This window comes from Coffea eugenioides, chromosome 2, assembly GCF_003713205.1.
Source record: "Coffea eugenioides isolate CCC68of chromosome 2, Ceug_1.0, whole genome shotgun sequence".
Lineage (NCBI taxonomy): Eukaryota > Viridiplantae > Streptophyta > Magnoliopsida > Gentianales > Rubiaceae > Coffea > Coffea eugenioides.
In genome coordinates, this window is record NC_040036.1 from 26,864,313 (window position 1) to 26,877,968 (window position 13,656).

At 34.4% G+C, this 13,656-nt stretch overlaps 1 protein-coding gene across 1 annotated transcript; it reads right to left on the minus strand.

Annotated features, from left to right (window-relative positions):
* Positions 1-564: 564 nt before the first annotated feature.
* On the minus strand, positions 565-1,698 carry LOC113759355 (phospholipase A(1) DAD1, chloroplastic). Its single transcript, XM_027301921.1, has one exon. It carries the CDS (start codon positions 1,687-1,689, stop codon positions 565-567), a length of 1,125 nt encoding a protein of 374 aa, XP_027157722.1. The 5' UTR covers positions 1,690-1,698.
* Between the last annotated feature and the right edge of the window lie 11,958 nt (positions 1,699-13,656).

The following is a 13,656-nucleotide window of genomic DNA, read 5'->3' on the forward strand; positions in this document are numbered from 1 at the left end:
ATTATCTTCTTTCCCATGTAAAACAAACTGGTGCATTTTAAGTCCGGCAACCAGATTTTTTTTAGGTTTCCCCTGCACTTCATTCTTGAACACAGAAAAATAAGGGAATTGGTTTGTGCAATTACACTGGTAAAACATCTTTGAATCCATTAAATCTAGCAAAACAACCTACAACTCCATGATCTAGTCAACAGAATTTGATTTACATATGAATGTAAATTTCTTTTTTTTTTCTTCCAAGAAGTACATTTATATATATATATGGTTGTAAATCCAAAACTTTGCAACTAGGTTTCAAGTCTCCACTCTTTCTCCGCTAAAGAAACTTAATTTTGCCACCCCACAAGTAGTAAATGAGACTTTGTCAGTCCTTCCATTAATCCAGAAAAAGTAGTACTTATGTTAAGTACCCAGAGACTTTTGGACCTTCCGTACAACTACCCCAAGGTCCCCAGCTCATGCATTTCCATGCTGAAAGAGATTTTCTTTAAATGTTATCTCCCTCAATGTCTGCTTTCTATCCTTTTAAAAAAAAAAAGGAATATTCCCATTGGTTTTAACAGATCATGGTACAAGAGATTTGTTGATCAATTTTCTGGCCGTGGCTCTTATTGGACAATTTGAGCTGACAAATCCATTAACCAAGTGTAGATATGTCTTGAGCTCGTGGCATGATGCAAAGTCGAAGCCATTCACATAAGGTGAATCACGGCTGCTTAGGCGGAGCTCGCATCCCACATCAGCATACACCCATTGGCTATCTTCCACAATTTTTTGGATCCAACTCAAGAGTTTTACCATCTGGCCCGCCGGTGCAGATTCATTATTATGTTTAGTCAAATTATCTTCATTATTATCGATCACAAAACCTGGCATCTTAGTTATTAGATCGTCTGAATTTACTATACGTAAGACTTTAGTGCCTTGTTCTTCAAGGTGACATCTGAAGCTTTGGTTCCCAACTCTTGGACCACCAAAGGAGATAACCGTCACAAGGGGTTCACATTTGAAGGTTTCTTTGATATCATAGGCCGCAAGGGTTGCAAGTGCTGCCCCTAAAGAATGGCCGGTGATGGTGAAACTTAAGGGTTCATCGCCATAAGTTTCAAGAATCCTGCCGCTTTCTTGCCTCACCAAATCTTGCAGGCTTGGGGATGTTCCCACTCTTGAAGTATATAGACTCAAGAAACCGCTTTCCACCATTGGGCAAGAGGAGTAATCATTTGCGCCGACTTCTGAGGCTGCATTATCATTGGAGAGAGGAGTTAGAGTTGCTCTTAGATTCTCAAGCCACTCGAGACACGTGACAGTCCCGCGAAGGGCTATCACCACGTCTCTCCGGCCAAGCTTGGAAATTACTCTCTTGTCCTGGCAAACCGCGACGTAGCCGATCCAACTAGACCGCATTGAAATCCAACTGGGCGCCTTCTCAATCCACCCCGGCAGCTGGATTCCTGATGTGGCATGTAGATTCTCAGTAATTCTGTAGCCAGTCTCAGAAAACCCGGATTGGACTAGTAACTTTCTCTTGGAGAATCGGCACTTGGAATAGGAAGGTGATGAGGGCTCAAACTCGCATGATCGATAGGCAGCTTCGACAAAATGGCCATATCGAATGATTTCACCTCGCAAATTATTGTCAAGAGGGTCTAACAAACCTTCCCAGTTCTTCATTCCTTGTATATCCATCCAACTTGCGCCGAGGCTGCCCGGTCTTGTGGGCAACGTCCAAGATGATGAAGACGATGCTGATGTTGAGGCTGAGCCACTGTCGAGTTCTATGTAGTTTGAAGCTTGGACGTTGTCCATGCTCAGGCTTTTGGTAATTGATCTAGAAGGTAGAGTGGCAAGGCTACTGTTGCATGGAAACGATAATTTTGGACTTGGTTTGGAAATGCATGGGGTTGTTACTGGCTTAAGTGGGGATGAGAGCCTCATTTTTCTTTTAATTTTTTGGTTGAATTGAAAAAAAGGACTTGGTACCATGTATAGTAAAGGAATTATGATAAGAAAATAAGCTGTGTGGGATTCATTGATTCTTTCCTAAGCTGTAGGAGGATTGCTAGAGGGTAGGGAGACTAAATGCTAAGGGTGGCAAAGTTCACTAGGTGATGTTGGTGCATTCTTTTCACTCTATTAAGGGGGCTTTTATAACTGGAAAAAGTATAGACATGGAGAAGGACATTGTCGTATGTATATGACATGGCATTTAATCTAGTTATGGTATTGGTGAATAGTATTCATTAATACAGTCAGATGAAAGGCCAGAGTATTTGTATCTAATTTTGTATGTTGTAGGATTATCAGGCAAAGGAACGGAAGGAATGGTAGGAATGGAGAGGAGGGAAGAAAAGATGTATAATGTACGGTTGATGGAGACAAAAGATTTTTGTGTCCATAAATGTTATGAATTTTATAACTCAACTAGAAAGATTGCATCAACACAGAGTTGTTTCAGTTGGTATGGACGGATCACTTTCTCACAAAAGATTATGTGTTTTCGAATCGATATGACGATTGTATTGGTAACTGATTTATAAAACTCATGTGCATAATCTATAATTTTGAAGATGTGTTTTGACTGATTCATGGTGGTGATTGAAGTCGAATTCATTCAATTTTTTTTTCAAAAAAAAAAGAAGAGAAAAACTGCATTATGGGTAGTGGGGATCCAAATCAGAGTTCATGTAGGGCTTAAAGTAAAATAGAATTAAACAACTTCAAATCAAAAAACGAATTGCCGTTGTGCAGCCTGAGTCACATCGGACGGTCTACATCGAATCCGCTATCTAGGCCGGAGAGCTTTGACTTTTGACTTAGCCGCAAAAATTTTGATGAGGCAAAATGTTTGATTGGTTAATTCATTGTAGTAACCAGCAGACCACAACCGACTGGGCCAAGCACCAGAGAGGAGTGACGCGTAATATTTCCAGCCGTTTTTCCAAGTCAGTGAAGTAGTTCAGATTCCGCAAAATATGGAACTAGGCTTCGTGTCTACCTAATTAACCACTCTCCATCTGAAATTATTTATCACATTTCAAGATTCCAATTTTTTAAAATAGTGACTTGATAGTAATGTTAATAGATTTATTTTCAAAGTTACCCTCAAAAATTCAAAATTCAAAATTCAAATGTGAATTTAATATGGAATATAGATAAAAATGTGGATAACATTGGAAAAAAATATCAAAAGTAACTTTGATTTTAAAAAGATGACAAACATTTTGAGATAATCCAAAATGAAAAGTATGTCACTTTGAATGGGATGCAGGGAGTATTATTAGTATATATATATATATATATATATATATTTTGTGTTTATTTATGTAGTGCATAGATTTTAATACACCAAACTACATTTTAAGACATAATTTTGGTTTGTCTCAAAAAAATAAATTAGAGAAAGATACAAGTTTGATTTTACGTGTGAATTTTTATTTGGAATAAAAGTTTATGTCTGAAATGATATTACTCAAGTTTCATGGAGAGAACATGCTTTTAAATATAAAAGGATTTCAAATTAATTTTCTATACATTGACAGTGTATACATTTTTACCGTTGGATGCATAACACACATGTACCTAACCGTTAAAGTGTATATACTGTAAGTATGTGCTATAAGATCAACTCAAGGGTTTTAGTTCAACTTTTGTGCACTTAGTCAATCGTGAAAGCTTAGATGACGACATCTTTGATTATTGTCAGCCTCTTCCCTCGTTTGTGCATATAATACTTTTAAGTTAAAGCTTCCCCAAGGTTCACGCTAGAAGCTCAATGTTCCATTTCCAAACAATGTTCATCATTTTATGAAAACAGTTCTCATTATACCACTTAGTATGTATAAATAGCATACAATAGAGTAGGAAAGGTATTTGGTAAAGTAAAACACACACACACACACATACATTCTAGGGTTCGAAAAAGCTCTTTTTTTATTGGAAAATTCAAACCATATGGCTTCGACTGGGTGATGGACGCAAAAGAATTATTTTTAATCAAACGGTATGTATAGAGTTTTGGCAAGACACGGCCTTAATTGGACATTTTTTTCAAGCAAAGGGCAATCGATACAAAGAAAGAAAAGTAAATTGGACACAAATGCCTCGTGCCAAATTGGCAATCGATGCACACATGTGGATTTGCATTTCCACACATGGCCACAAATTCAAACTATGGGTCGATCTTTGGGCACTAATATCATATGAAGGAAACGATGAAATTAATGCTGAGATGGGCACGAGACTGGTTGGGACGAACAAGGTTATGAAACATCCCTCTTTCTCATGGGGTTTAAAGTTATTTAACGTAATATATAATGCAAAGATAAACGAGGCTAAATGCCTCGTGCCAAATTGTGCATGTGCTTTTACTCCACGTTTTGTATTTTGAACTTCTGTTTTTGGGGCAAATGCCTTATCTCTTCCAAAAACACTATTCATATAGGAGGCCAGAGAAGGTAAAACAAGTTGTTAACAAGCAATGTGAGGCAAACAGTAGTTTTCTCTGCATTACAACAGGAAGAACATATGGTACTGAGTGCTAATTAATTGTCTTTTTGTGCTTCCTCATGCAATATAACTGGCACTTTTATATTGGGACCCCGGTGTCCTCCTCAAATATGTACCATGTAAGATGGCTAATTCGCAGGATTAATGCAATATACATTCTTAGAAGACATAGAATCCAATTTCCACAGGAAAAGCAAAAGATGATGAACTGATCCTGATTTTACACGCGAATTTCATGTCTCGAATGTGCATGTGCTAAAGTTGCGATTTCTACATTTAGGGTTTCTGGGAATGATGTCAATGGACTTATACAGCTGGTTTTTTCAAAACTGGATTTCTAATTCTGTCATGTTTTGATTGCATGAATGAGTAGTCATTTCTATGTTTCCGGTCGATCGTATGCTTGAGGATCAAACGCACAAACACGAAGATTTAAACCATGCATGGGCAATTGTCTGATGCATGCTTTAAATTTTTGTTTATTTATTATGAACAAGAGAATTCTACTTATTCAAGAAAGCTACACTAATGATAGTAAATACATGAAAAACATGCAACAGATAAAGGGATTTTCTTCAAATCTGAAAAACCAATAACAGATAACACTACTGTCACGTTTCAAAGTTTCATAAAATTACTCATGCATGTAGTTATGAAAATATTCATCGTTTAATTATTGTCTCATCCTCCTGAGCTGCTAATAAGTGCATGCCTTTTACTTTTGTTTGATAACAATAGTAATTAATCCTGTATCATTTTTATTTTGAAACTTGATGAAAATCTTCCAACACGAATGAATGAACAAAATGAGGGGCGGCTTTCTATTAAGGATTCCAAACTGGTGGTTGATTTTGCATAAACAGCTAAACAACGCACCATCTTATTGGCATTCCAACGTGCATGCGTTTTACTCAATGTTATGTAACCCACAGTGCATTATGGAATCGAAAGCACAATCTTATTAGTGTCCCATGAGATGATGTTATTTTAGACTAAATACAATAAAGCATCAGGAACGATTACTCCACCACATATTGTATTCTGTTGGTCTTTGTATTTTTGTTGGTCTTGGTCTTTTCTGCTACGTGCACAATTTGAGAGGTTTAAATGTAGTGCTTTTTATAGCAATCAATCCTAATCTTTCCTTCCTTGAAAGAACTTAAAATTACTTTATTTTCAAGCTAACTTGATCTATAACAAATTTTTTTAAAAAAAAAAAAGTTTTTGAGAAAGAGAGGTAGAAATTCACTACTATTTTAGCCTAATTCACTCTCTTCCAATACTTTTGTAATTTAAATAACTAAAAAGCCCTCATACTTTGAAAACAATTATAGAATTGAAAATCATGAAGAAAATGGTGGGAGCTTATTCGACATTACTAAATTAGATCAACAAGATGGAAGTAATTCAACGAGGCCAATATTGAAGTGAACATATCACATTTCATAATACACACACACACACACATATATATATATATATAACTTTTGTGAAATAGTTGATTTCGATTACTTTTGACTTTCACTAATGGACAAGATTTTATAGTGATCTTTGGATGATAACAACTTAAAACAAACTGATCAACATATTCTTTTTTGCGCTAAAGAGAGCCATAATTATTGGCCTTGATGCCAAATTAGATGGCAATAAAAAGGTAAAAATGGGCAAGCAATTAAAAATTCTTTAATGAGACTTTCATATGTCCAGTATTTTCAAATAGTTTAGTTTAAGATTTAATTGTGTTTTCCATTCATCTCCACTAATGACAACATAAAATAAAAGATACGATTCCCCTCCTCTTGTATTGAGTTCATCAATAGAAAAAACACAATCTTAGCTCCATGTATTAGATTTTTTTTGCACCTTAAATTTGTATCATTTTTTCACTTTACACTCTAAACTTCAACTTTTGACACTTTATACCTTAAACTTTCAATTTTAAATATTCTACACCCTAAACTTTTAAATTTATCGCATATAAGTCCAATCAATAAGAACATTAGCAAAATCAATTGCATAAAGGACTCTACAAATAAATGATAATTTACTGAAAATGGTCAAAAGAAACCAAGGTATCACAGCTATGACAAAGTGGTATATATATATTGTCATTAATTTACACCGTCTTTTATCTTGTTAATTTTGCTAATAATATTAGCAATTTGTGACTACATAAATCAATGACAAAATGTTAAAAGCAGCCAAAAGGAGTCAATGGACCATAGTTAGAACAAAATGATACATTTTTATTAATTTTCATAGTCCTTTGTCTTGTTAATTTTTGCAAATATTATCATTGTTGGGCATCAATGGGACAAACTTGAAAATTTAGGGTTTAAAGTGTTTAAAATTGAGCGTTTAGAATGTAAAGTATTTAAAATTAAAATTTAAGATGCAAAATAAGAAAGTGGTATAAATTCGGGTGTGCAAAATGGAATTAATCCTATTCTTTTCATCTTCTTTCGTTTATAAAAGCTCAGCCTTATTTGGTGATGCAGATAGCAAGATCGCATAGCTCCATGTTTGATGAATAATCCGATACACTGTCCTCAGATTCCCTGACGGCAAGGTGAGAGTCGATGGGCTAAAAAAGTTAAACGAATTAATCATCAAACCAATTTTGCAAAAGCTATTTTGTGAGGATTGTGTCTTCCGGTGAGGAACAGAGTGTGTTTCTTGAAAAGCCAACAATTGGCTTCCAATCGGGATAATGAATTGAGTCTGTGGACTATATATAGATTTCTTTGAAAGTTGGTTTCTAGTTTCTACCGATTGCATTGAGTAGATCCATCCATGCACATTCATGAAATGGTCGCACTACTGCAATGCTCAATGAAACTATACCACCAGCAACTCGCTACTTCTTCATTAACAACGTCTTTTTGGTAATCAAATATATTTATGTTCTATGCAGCAATAGGGAATATATAACAAAAAAGAGTCAACTTTTTTTTTTATTGAATCACATACGGATTTGTTGTTCTTGCAAGTTGGATAAGCCAGAAGCACCAATCATGTTGTTGCTACAAACTACGTGAGCTATACATATGAGTCAATGCTATACACTAGGCTATATGAAGATGGACTGGTCAAATTTCCATGCTATGCTCAGTTCCCAGTTTTCCTTCTTCTTCCGGACGCCATGTTTGCTATCCACTGCTGCACGAAACATGAGAGTTTTCAAACAGCAGAATGGGTCGCCAAAGAAAGGAACATAAAGAATGTCCCTTTGGCAACAGTAAAAGTCAAATTTAGTTATACCTTCTTTACAAAGTACAAATTCAAGGTCGAATAAATAACTGACTTATTAAGAGAAGAGAACGTCATTGAAAATGTTATTCACATTTTATTAAATCAAATGAATTTTTTTGTCATTCACTTTTAAAATAGTAACTTTACGTCCTAAGTTTTCAATTACTTTTTATCCTAAATCCATCACGTGACTCACACATGATCAATAATTTTTTAGGAGTAAAAAAGTTAGATCTCATTTATAGTTAAACAAATGATCCATTTTTATATTCATTTTTGTTCCAAAAAATAAGATCTGACCCAGATCATATTCATTTTTTCCTTAAGAAAATGAAATCTGATCCAATTTATATTCATTTTTACTACAAAAAAAATGAGATTTGACCTTTTTTTTGTACATAAAAAATAAGTGTATGTGGGTCACGTGGTGATTTCAAATTAAAAAGTAATCGAAAACTTAGGTTGGTTGTAAAGTTAATATTTAAAAAGTAAAGGATGAAAAAATTCACTTTGTAACATATAAAGGACATTTTTAACAATTTTTGCTCGAGAGAAATAATGTTCAAGCAAGGAAGGGCCACAAAAATGATAACTGCATCACTGATAATTGAGAATTAAGATCATGTAGATATCCGACATGGTATGGGTAGATGCAACTTGTTTTATCTGGGGGACATGCACACGAGGGCAGGAATTGATGGGCAAGTTAAATTTGGACAACTTGCAACCTTTTTTCCCTTTTTTTTTTTTTTTTTGTCAATTGACACCATTTGTTTTATCTAGGGGACATACCCAATGGGAATCAAACCGATGTATTACGCATCTATATGAATTTGGAAAAATATTATTGACCGATATATTATGCATCCGTATGAATTTGGAGAAATCATATTGTGATAAAATCAGGTAAGATTTAACTCTTAACTTTTTATACCACCAAGATTTTAAATCATTGGTGATTGCCAACAATCCAAACGATTGTTGAATAACAACTCGCAGGCTATGATATATATATATATATATATATATATATATATCTTTTGGATAAAAACAGCATCATTCATTAAATTTACATTAATAATAGAAATTACATCAATCATACATGGATACAAACACAGCTGTGAAGAACAGAACTAGATACTACAATCTAAAAGTCAAGAGAATATTACAGTATAAAACTCGAAGAATATTTAAAAGATAAAACGCTTATTGTCCCATGATCATGCGTGCATGCCTCCAACCGCATCGCTTACTAGAAATTTCTTTGTTTTATTCTTTTTTTCAAATTTCTCCTGTCATATGATGGAATTGCTGGGGGATATTTGCCAGCGCGAATTGGTCTTGTTTTCCTCAGAAAATCAATATCCATAGTCAACCTTCTGGGAAAATTGATTTTTTTTGGACTCTTCTCAAGTTCTCATGTAATTTGGCATCAAATGATACGTACTGTGAAAATTAAAATGCACCCGAATCTGCGTCAATTAATGTTATGCGTACATTTTGTCTCTAGATATTTCCCTAACATTGTCGTTTTCTTTTTTCAACGTTAATGATACGTACGTTTTCCCTCACATTATCACACGACCATATTAATAGCCATTAGAGTTCGTCTCCTTCGGTTCATGCCTTCCAAGAATTCCAGCTTATGGTGAGGGATGTAGTAACAAATTTTCTCTGGAATTCATAAGTGGCTTTAACGTATTAATCTAGTGGCCGTTGTAGAAGAAACTGTTTGGTTGCCTGAAAAATGCATCAATCATTGATGCAAATGAAAGAAAAGAAATCATTGATGCATATGCAAACGCAAGTGCTAATTTCAATTTCTGTACATCAGCAGAAAGAGAACGACAATAAAGAAAATAGCCAAATAGACCAATAAAGGTGGGTTGATAGGCGATATAAATGATCTCCCAGATATCAAACTTGGTTCATTGCGCTCCCCAAGTTAGGGCTTTTCTGGGAAATTGATTAAAGCATCATAGGATATATATTTATATATATATTAGCTGAAAAAGATATATTGGAGATCACAAGCTGGGTTGAGCTCTTATTGATGTTCTTTTTATGTTCGCTCCCTTTTTCGCATTAAACCAATGACTATCTCGATTTGGATCTATTGCACGGGCCATTTCCATCGATTTTTTGAAGAAAAATCAAATTATCTGCATAAAGCCTTTACATCATAAATATATTTTTCAACCTACCTTTTTATATTTCCAATCACCTTTTTATTTCACATACATCACGTCACAGAAAGTGATACAGTAATTATTTTAAATAGTATTTCAAATAATACTCTATCCAAACAAACCCGAAAATCTTCCTTCATTTACTTTCTACCAAAAAAATCTTCAATCATTAGTTCAGGTCAATCATTTATGTCAATTGTGTCCAATTCCACAAGATGTATATTCATTTCTTGAATGTGTAACTCATTTTGAACATAAAGTAAATAAGAACAAATTTTGACAGGTCCTATACATGACGTGACGTTTAAAATGATGTAAATTGGTTATGTATTGCTGCTATATGACTTAAATGTCGCCTTCATATTTCCTGATAATTGTTAATAACGTCTCATCAAAGGAAAAATAAATACATCTGAATGCATTGCCATCAACATTGTGTGATCTTTGACTTGCTTAAAATCCATTGCTTCACATGCCAATGCTGAGGGCCACCAAAGAGATATATTTCCAACCATATTGCCATCTCATATAATACATCATCACCACAAAAAATTCAAATAATCTAAGGAGTGTTTTTGGGAGAAGAAGTATCTCTGCATGTCAGTGCTAGTGTACCAAATTTTGGCAATGTTAGGAAACTTGTTTTGGTCAAGGATGAATTTTTTTTTTTTTCCTTTCTGTTGGAAAGAGATTTTTTTTTTTTGGGATGTTTGGTGAATTCATACGACTTCCCTTCTTGAACAATCAATACAAATCTAGCTTAAAAACTAAATCGCTCATAGACACTGCAAGGACCCTACTTGGAGATCTCAATTGTCAGGATGCAGCTTTAGATGTAGATACTTCAGCTAACGATTAGCCCCAATTATTTATGCCGCAGCAACAGATGGCGATCGAAAGATCGAGAGAAATTTGATTCGGCGATGAGCACTAAACAACTTTAGAAGATGTTAGAGTGATCTTGCCCAAATATGGACTATGTGTTGAAAATGGCCATATCCGAAGTTGAATGGCCTCAAGTGGCTAGGTTTTCACACTTCAAAAAATACTAGTCTTCCATCGGCTCTGATGCTTGCATGTCTGGTGGGGAAAACAGATCAGGGCTGCTGCGGCTTCTTGTGGCCCTGATTGCATCCAACAACAACCGTACACAGATTTTTTTTTTTTATTGTACATTTCAAGATTATGCAGGGGAAAAAATTTTGCTTAGATTTTACTCTATATTTCAAGATCCTCTTTGTACATGATAAAATCTGACCATCATAAAAATTTATGTCAACATACATAATTGAGCCACCTAATTAATTGTGGGAAATTCTGCTTTAAATACTTGCCATTAAGCAGATTTGGATGTAGTTGACAAGATTCAAGAACGGCCTGTTCCTTTTTATTAATTACAAAAACTGTTTTGAAGGCTATTTCCCTGTCCGAGAGATCAACACATATATCATTTGTCGATATGCAATGCTGATTTGTTGGGGGATACGACATGGAAGCAAGTTCCAGCAGCATTAAATGTCTACAGATGCTTTTCATCCAAAAAGTTGGTGGTCACTACTTTCTCTTGCATGATTAGCCTCTATATCTATCTATGCATTGGTTTCTCAGATTAGAACTTCATCTTCTGTGGAAATTCTGAAGCTTTCTGATGAAAGAAAACGTAGCAGTAAAAATTAATGCTAGAACTAATTAAAGTTTTAAAATAGGTTACTGAACAAGTCTTGAGTGGATTTAATACCATTAATTATTTTGTTCATTTGTCAGATCAGATCTGTAATTAGAACTGGGACAAAAAACTGTCAGATTTTCTTTTGGATGTGAATTACCTACACACACACACAAAACTTTTGCACACATTGTTAGATTGTTATTATATACTTTTTTTACGGCAACAATAATTTTTTTATAATTTAATCTATTCTAATGTACAGGAAAGGAGCTTAAAGAGGCTACTTTGGGTACTCTGACACTTCCTTTGAATTTTTTTCATTGCAAGTAAGATTTGAATTCCCGAATTTTTGGTGGCCACTGAGATTTTGGCTCTGCGGTTAGCTTGTTATTATATTCATTTCCCACTTTTTAGTGTTTTCAGTTATTAAAAAGCTGGAGGACTATGTTAAGAGTGCAAAAGTAAGTTAGTGCTTTCTAATTATATGGCAACAGCACGTATAGAAAAATAAAGGGAAAATGATCGGTTTCATCCTTCACATTTCACAAAAATATTCTTTTCGTCCGTCACTTTTGAAATGAAGCAATTTCATCCTTGACATTTAAAAACTGAAATTATTACATCCCTAAACCTAAATTTCAGTCTGAATCAAACCACCAATCAACCTGATTACAAATTTTGGGGGTGTAATTGGAAGATCACTTGGTTAACTCAACTTGATATTCATGTGAAATTTAATGAACTTAAAAAGAAAAAAGAAAAAATTATAACATAAAAAAGAAAGATTAATCTTTTCTACATTATCATTGTATACACTGACGGTTTTATGTACCGTCATATCATTTAAATTTAAATTTAAACACCAAATTTTATATTTATGATACACATTTAGATTCGCAAGGGGATATACTAATGGTGCATGAAAAGATTTATCAAAAAAAAAAAAATTCTACTATTCCAAGACAAAGAATGGCCTTTTATGTTATCATATTTATTTTTTTGCTTTAATAAATGTCATGTGAATATGATGAAGTTGACCGAATGATCTATCAATTCTATTTTCAAAATTTATTGCTGTGTTATTAGATGGTTTGATTGAAAATGAGGTTCAAGGATGTAATAGTTTTAATTTTTAAATGTCAAGGACGAATTTGCTTCATTTTAAAAGTGAGGGACGAAAAGAATATTTTTGCGAAATGTAAGGGATGAAATAGGTCATTTTCCCAAAAATAAAAGGGCAAACAAAAAAAAAAAAAATTGGGTGCTATTCAAAAAAAAAAAGAAAACTTTGCTGCACTATACTATAGTATACTAGTATACTATACAGTATTAGGTATGGGCCAATTTTAAATTGTTTGCAGTTGGGTCGTTATTATGGACTCTATGGGTTGCTATCAACGGACCAATTGGACAAAGGTCACCTTAAATGCAGCATATATAACTGACTTACACCTGGAATTTGTGCAGCTTAATAATTCATTCAGGTTGTCTCTGCTCCATGAAATGCTTCCTCGCCATTCTAGCCAGGGGTCGGTCTACCCCCTAGCCACTGGTCCACTACTAAGAGTTGTATGAGAGGTTGTCGGTGCAATTAACTCAAAATTTTAATGATTAACTTTGGTCTAAATTCCATAATTTACACAGTTCTTGAAAATTTGAAGTTTCTTGTGCTAATGGTAAAATCGCAGTTGAAACAAAGGAAGTAAAATCCTGCCCATAGAGTCTTTAGCTTCGACCCAATCAGAACATTATCTATTGAGTTGGGCCGGGATTAAATATTGAGTTGGTCGAAATGATAGAGTTAGTATCATGCCTTCTGCAATCCGAGTTTGATTCGCTCTTGGGACCTCCACGTGTCGTACAGGGATTGAGTTTACTCAATGCACACTCTCGAGTAACGAGTAAGCACACTCTCGGATAACAGTTGCGATTCCTTTATCAACAAAAAAAAAATTAAATATTAAAGAAACACAATCCCGTGAAAAATGACGAGATCAATCTCTCGCTCCACTGCACTTCGGGTTTAGGATCTTCCCA

Coding starts and splice junctions, on each gene's coding strand:
- LOC113759355 (XM_027301921.1), bottom strand. CDS start 1,689: ATGGATATACAAGGAATGAAGAACTGGGAAGGTTTGTTAGACCCTCTT.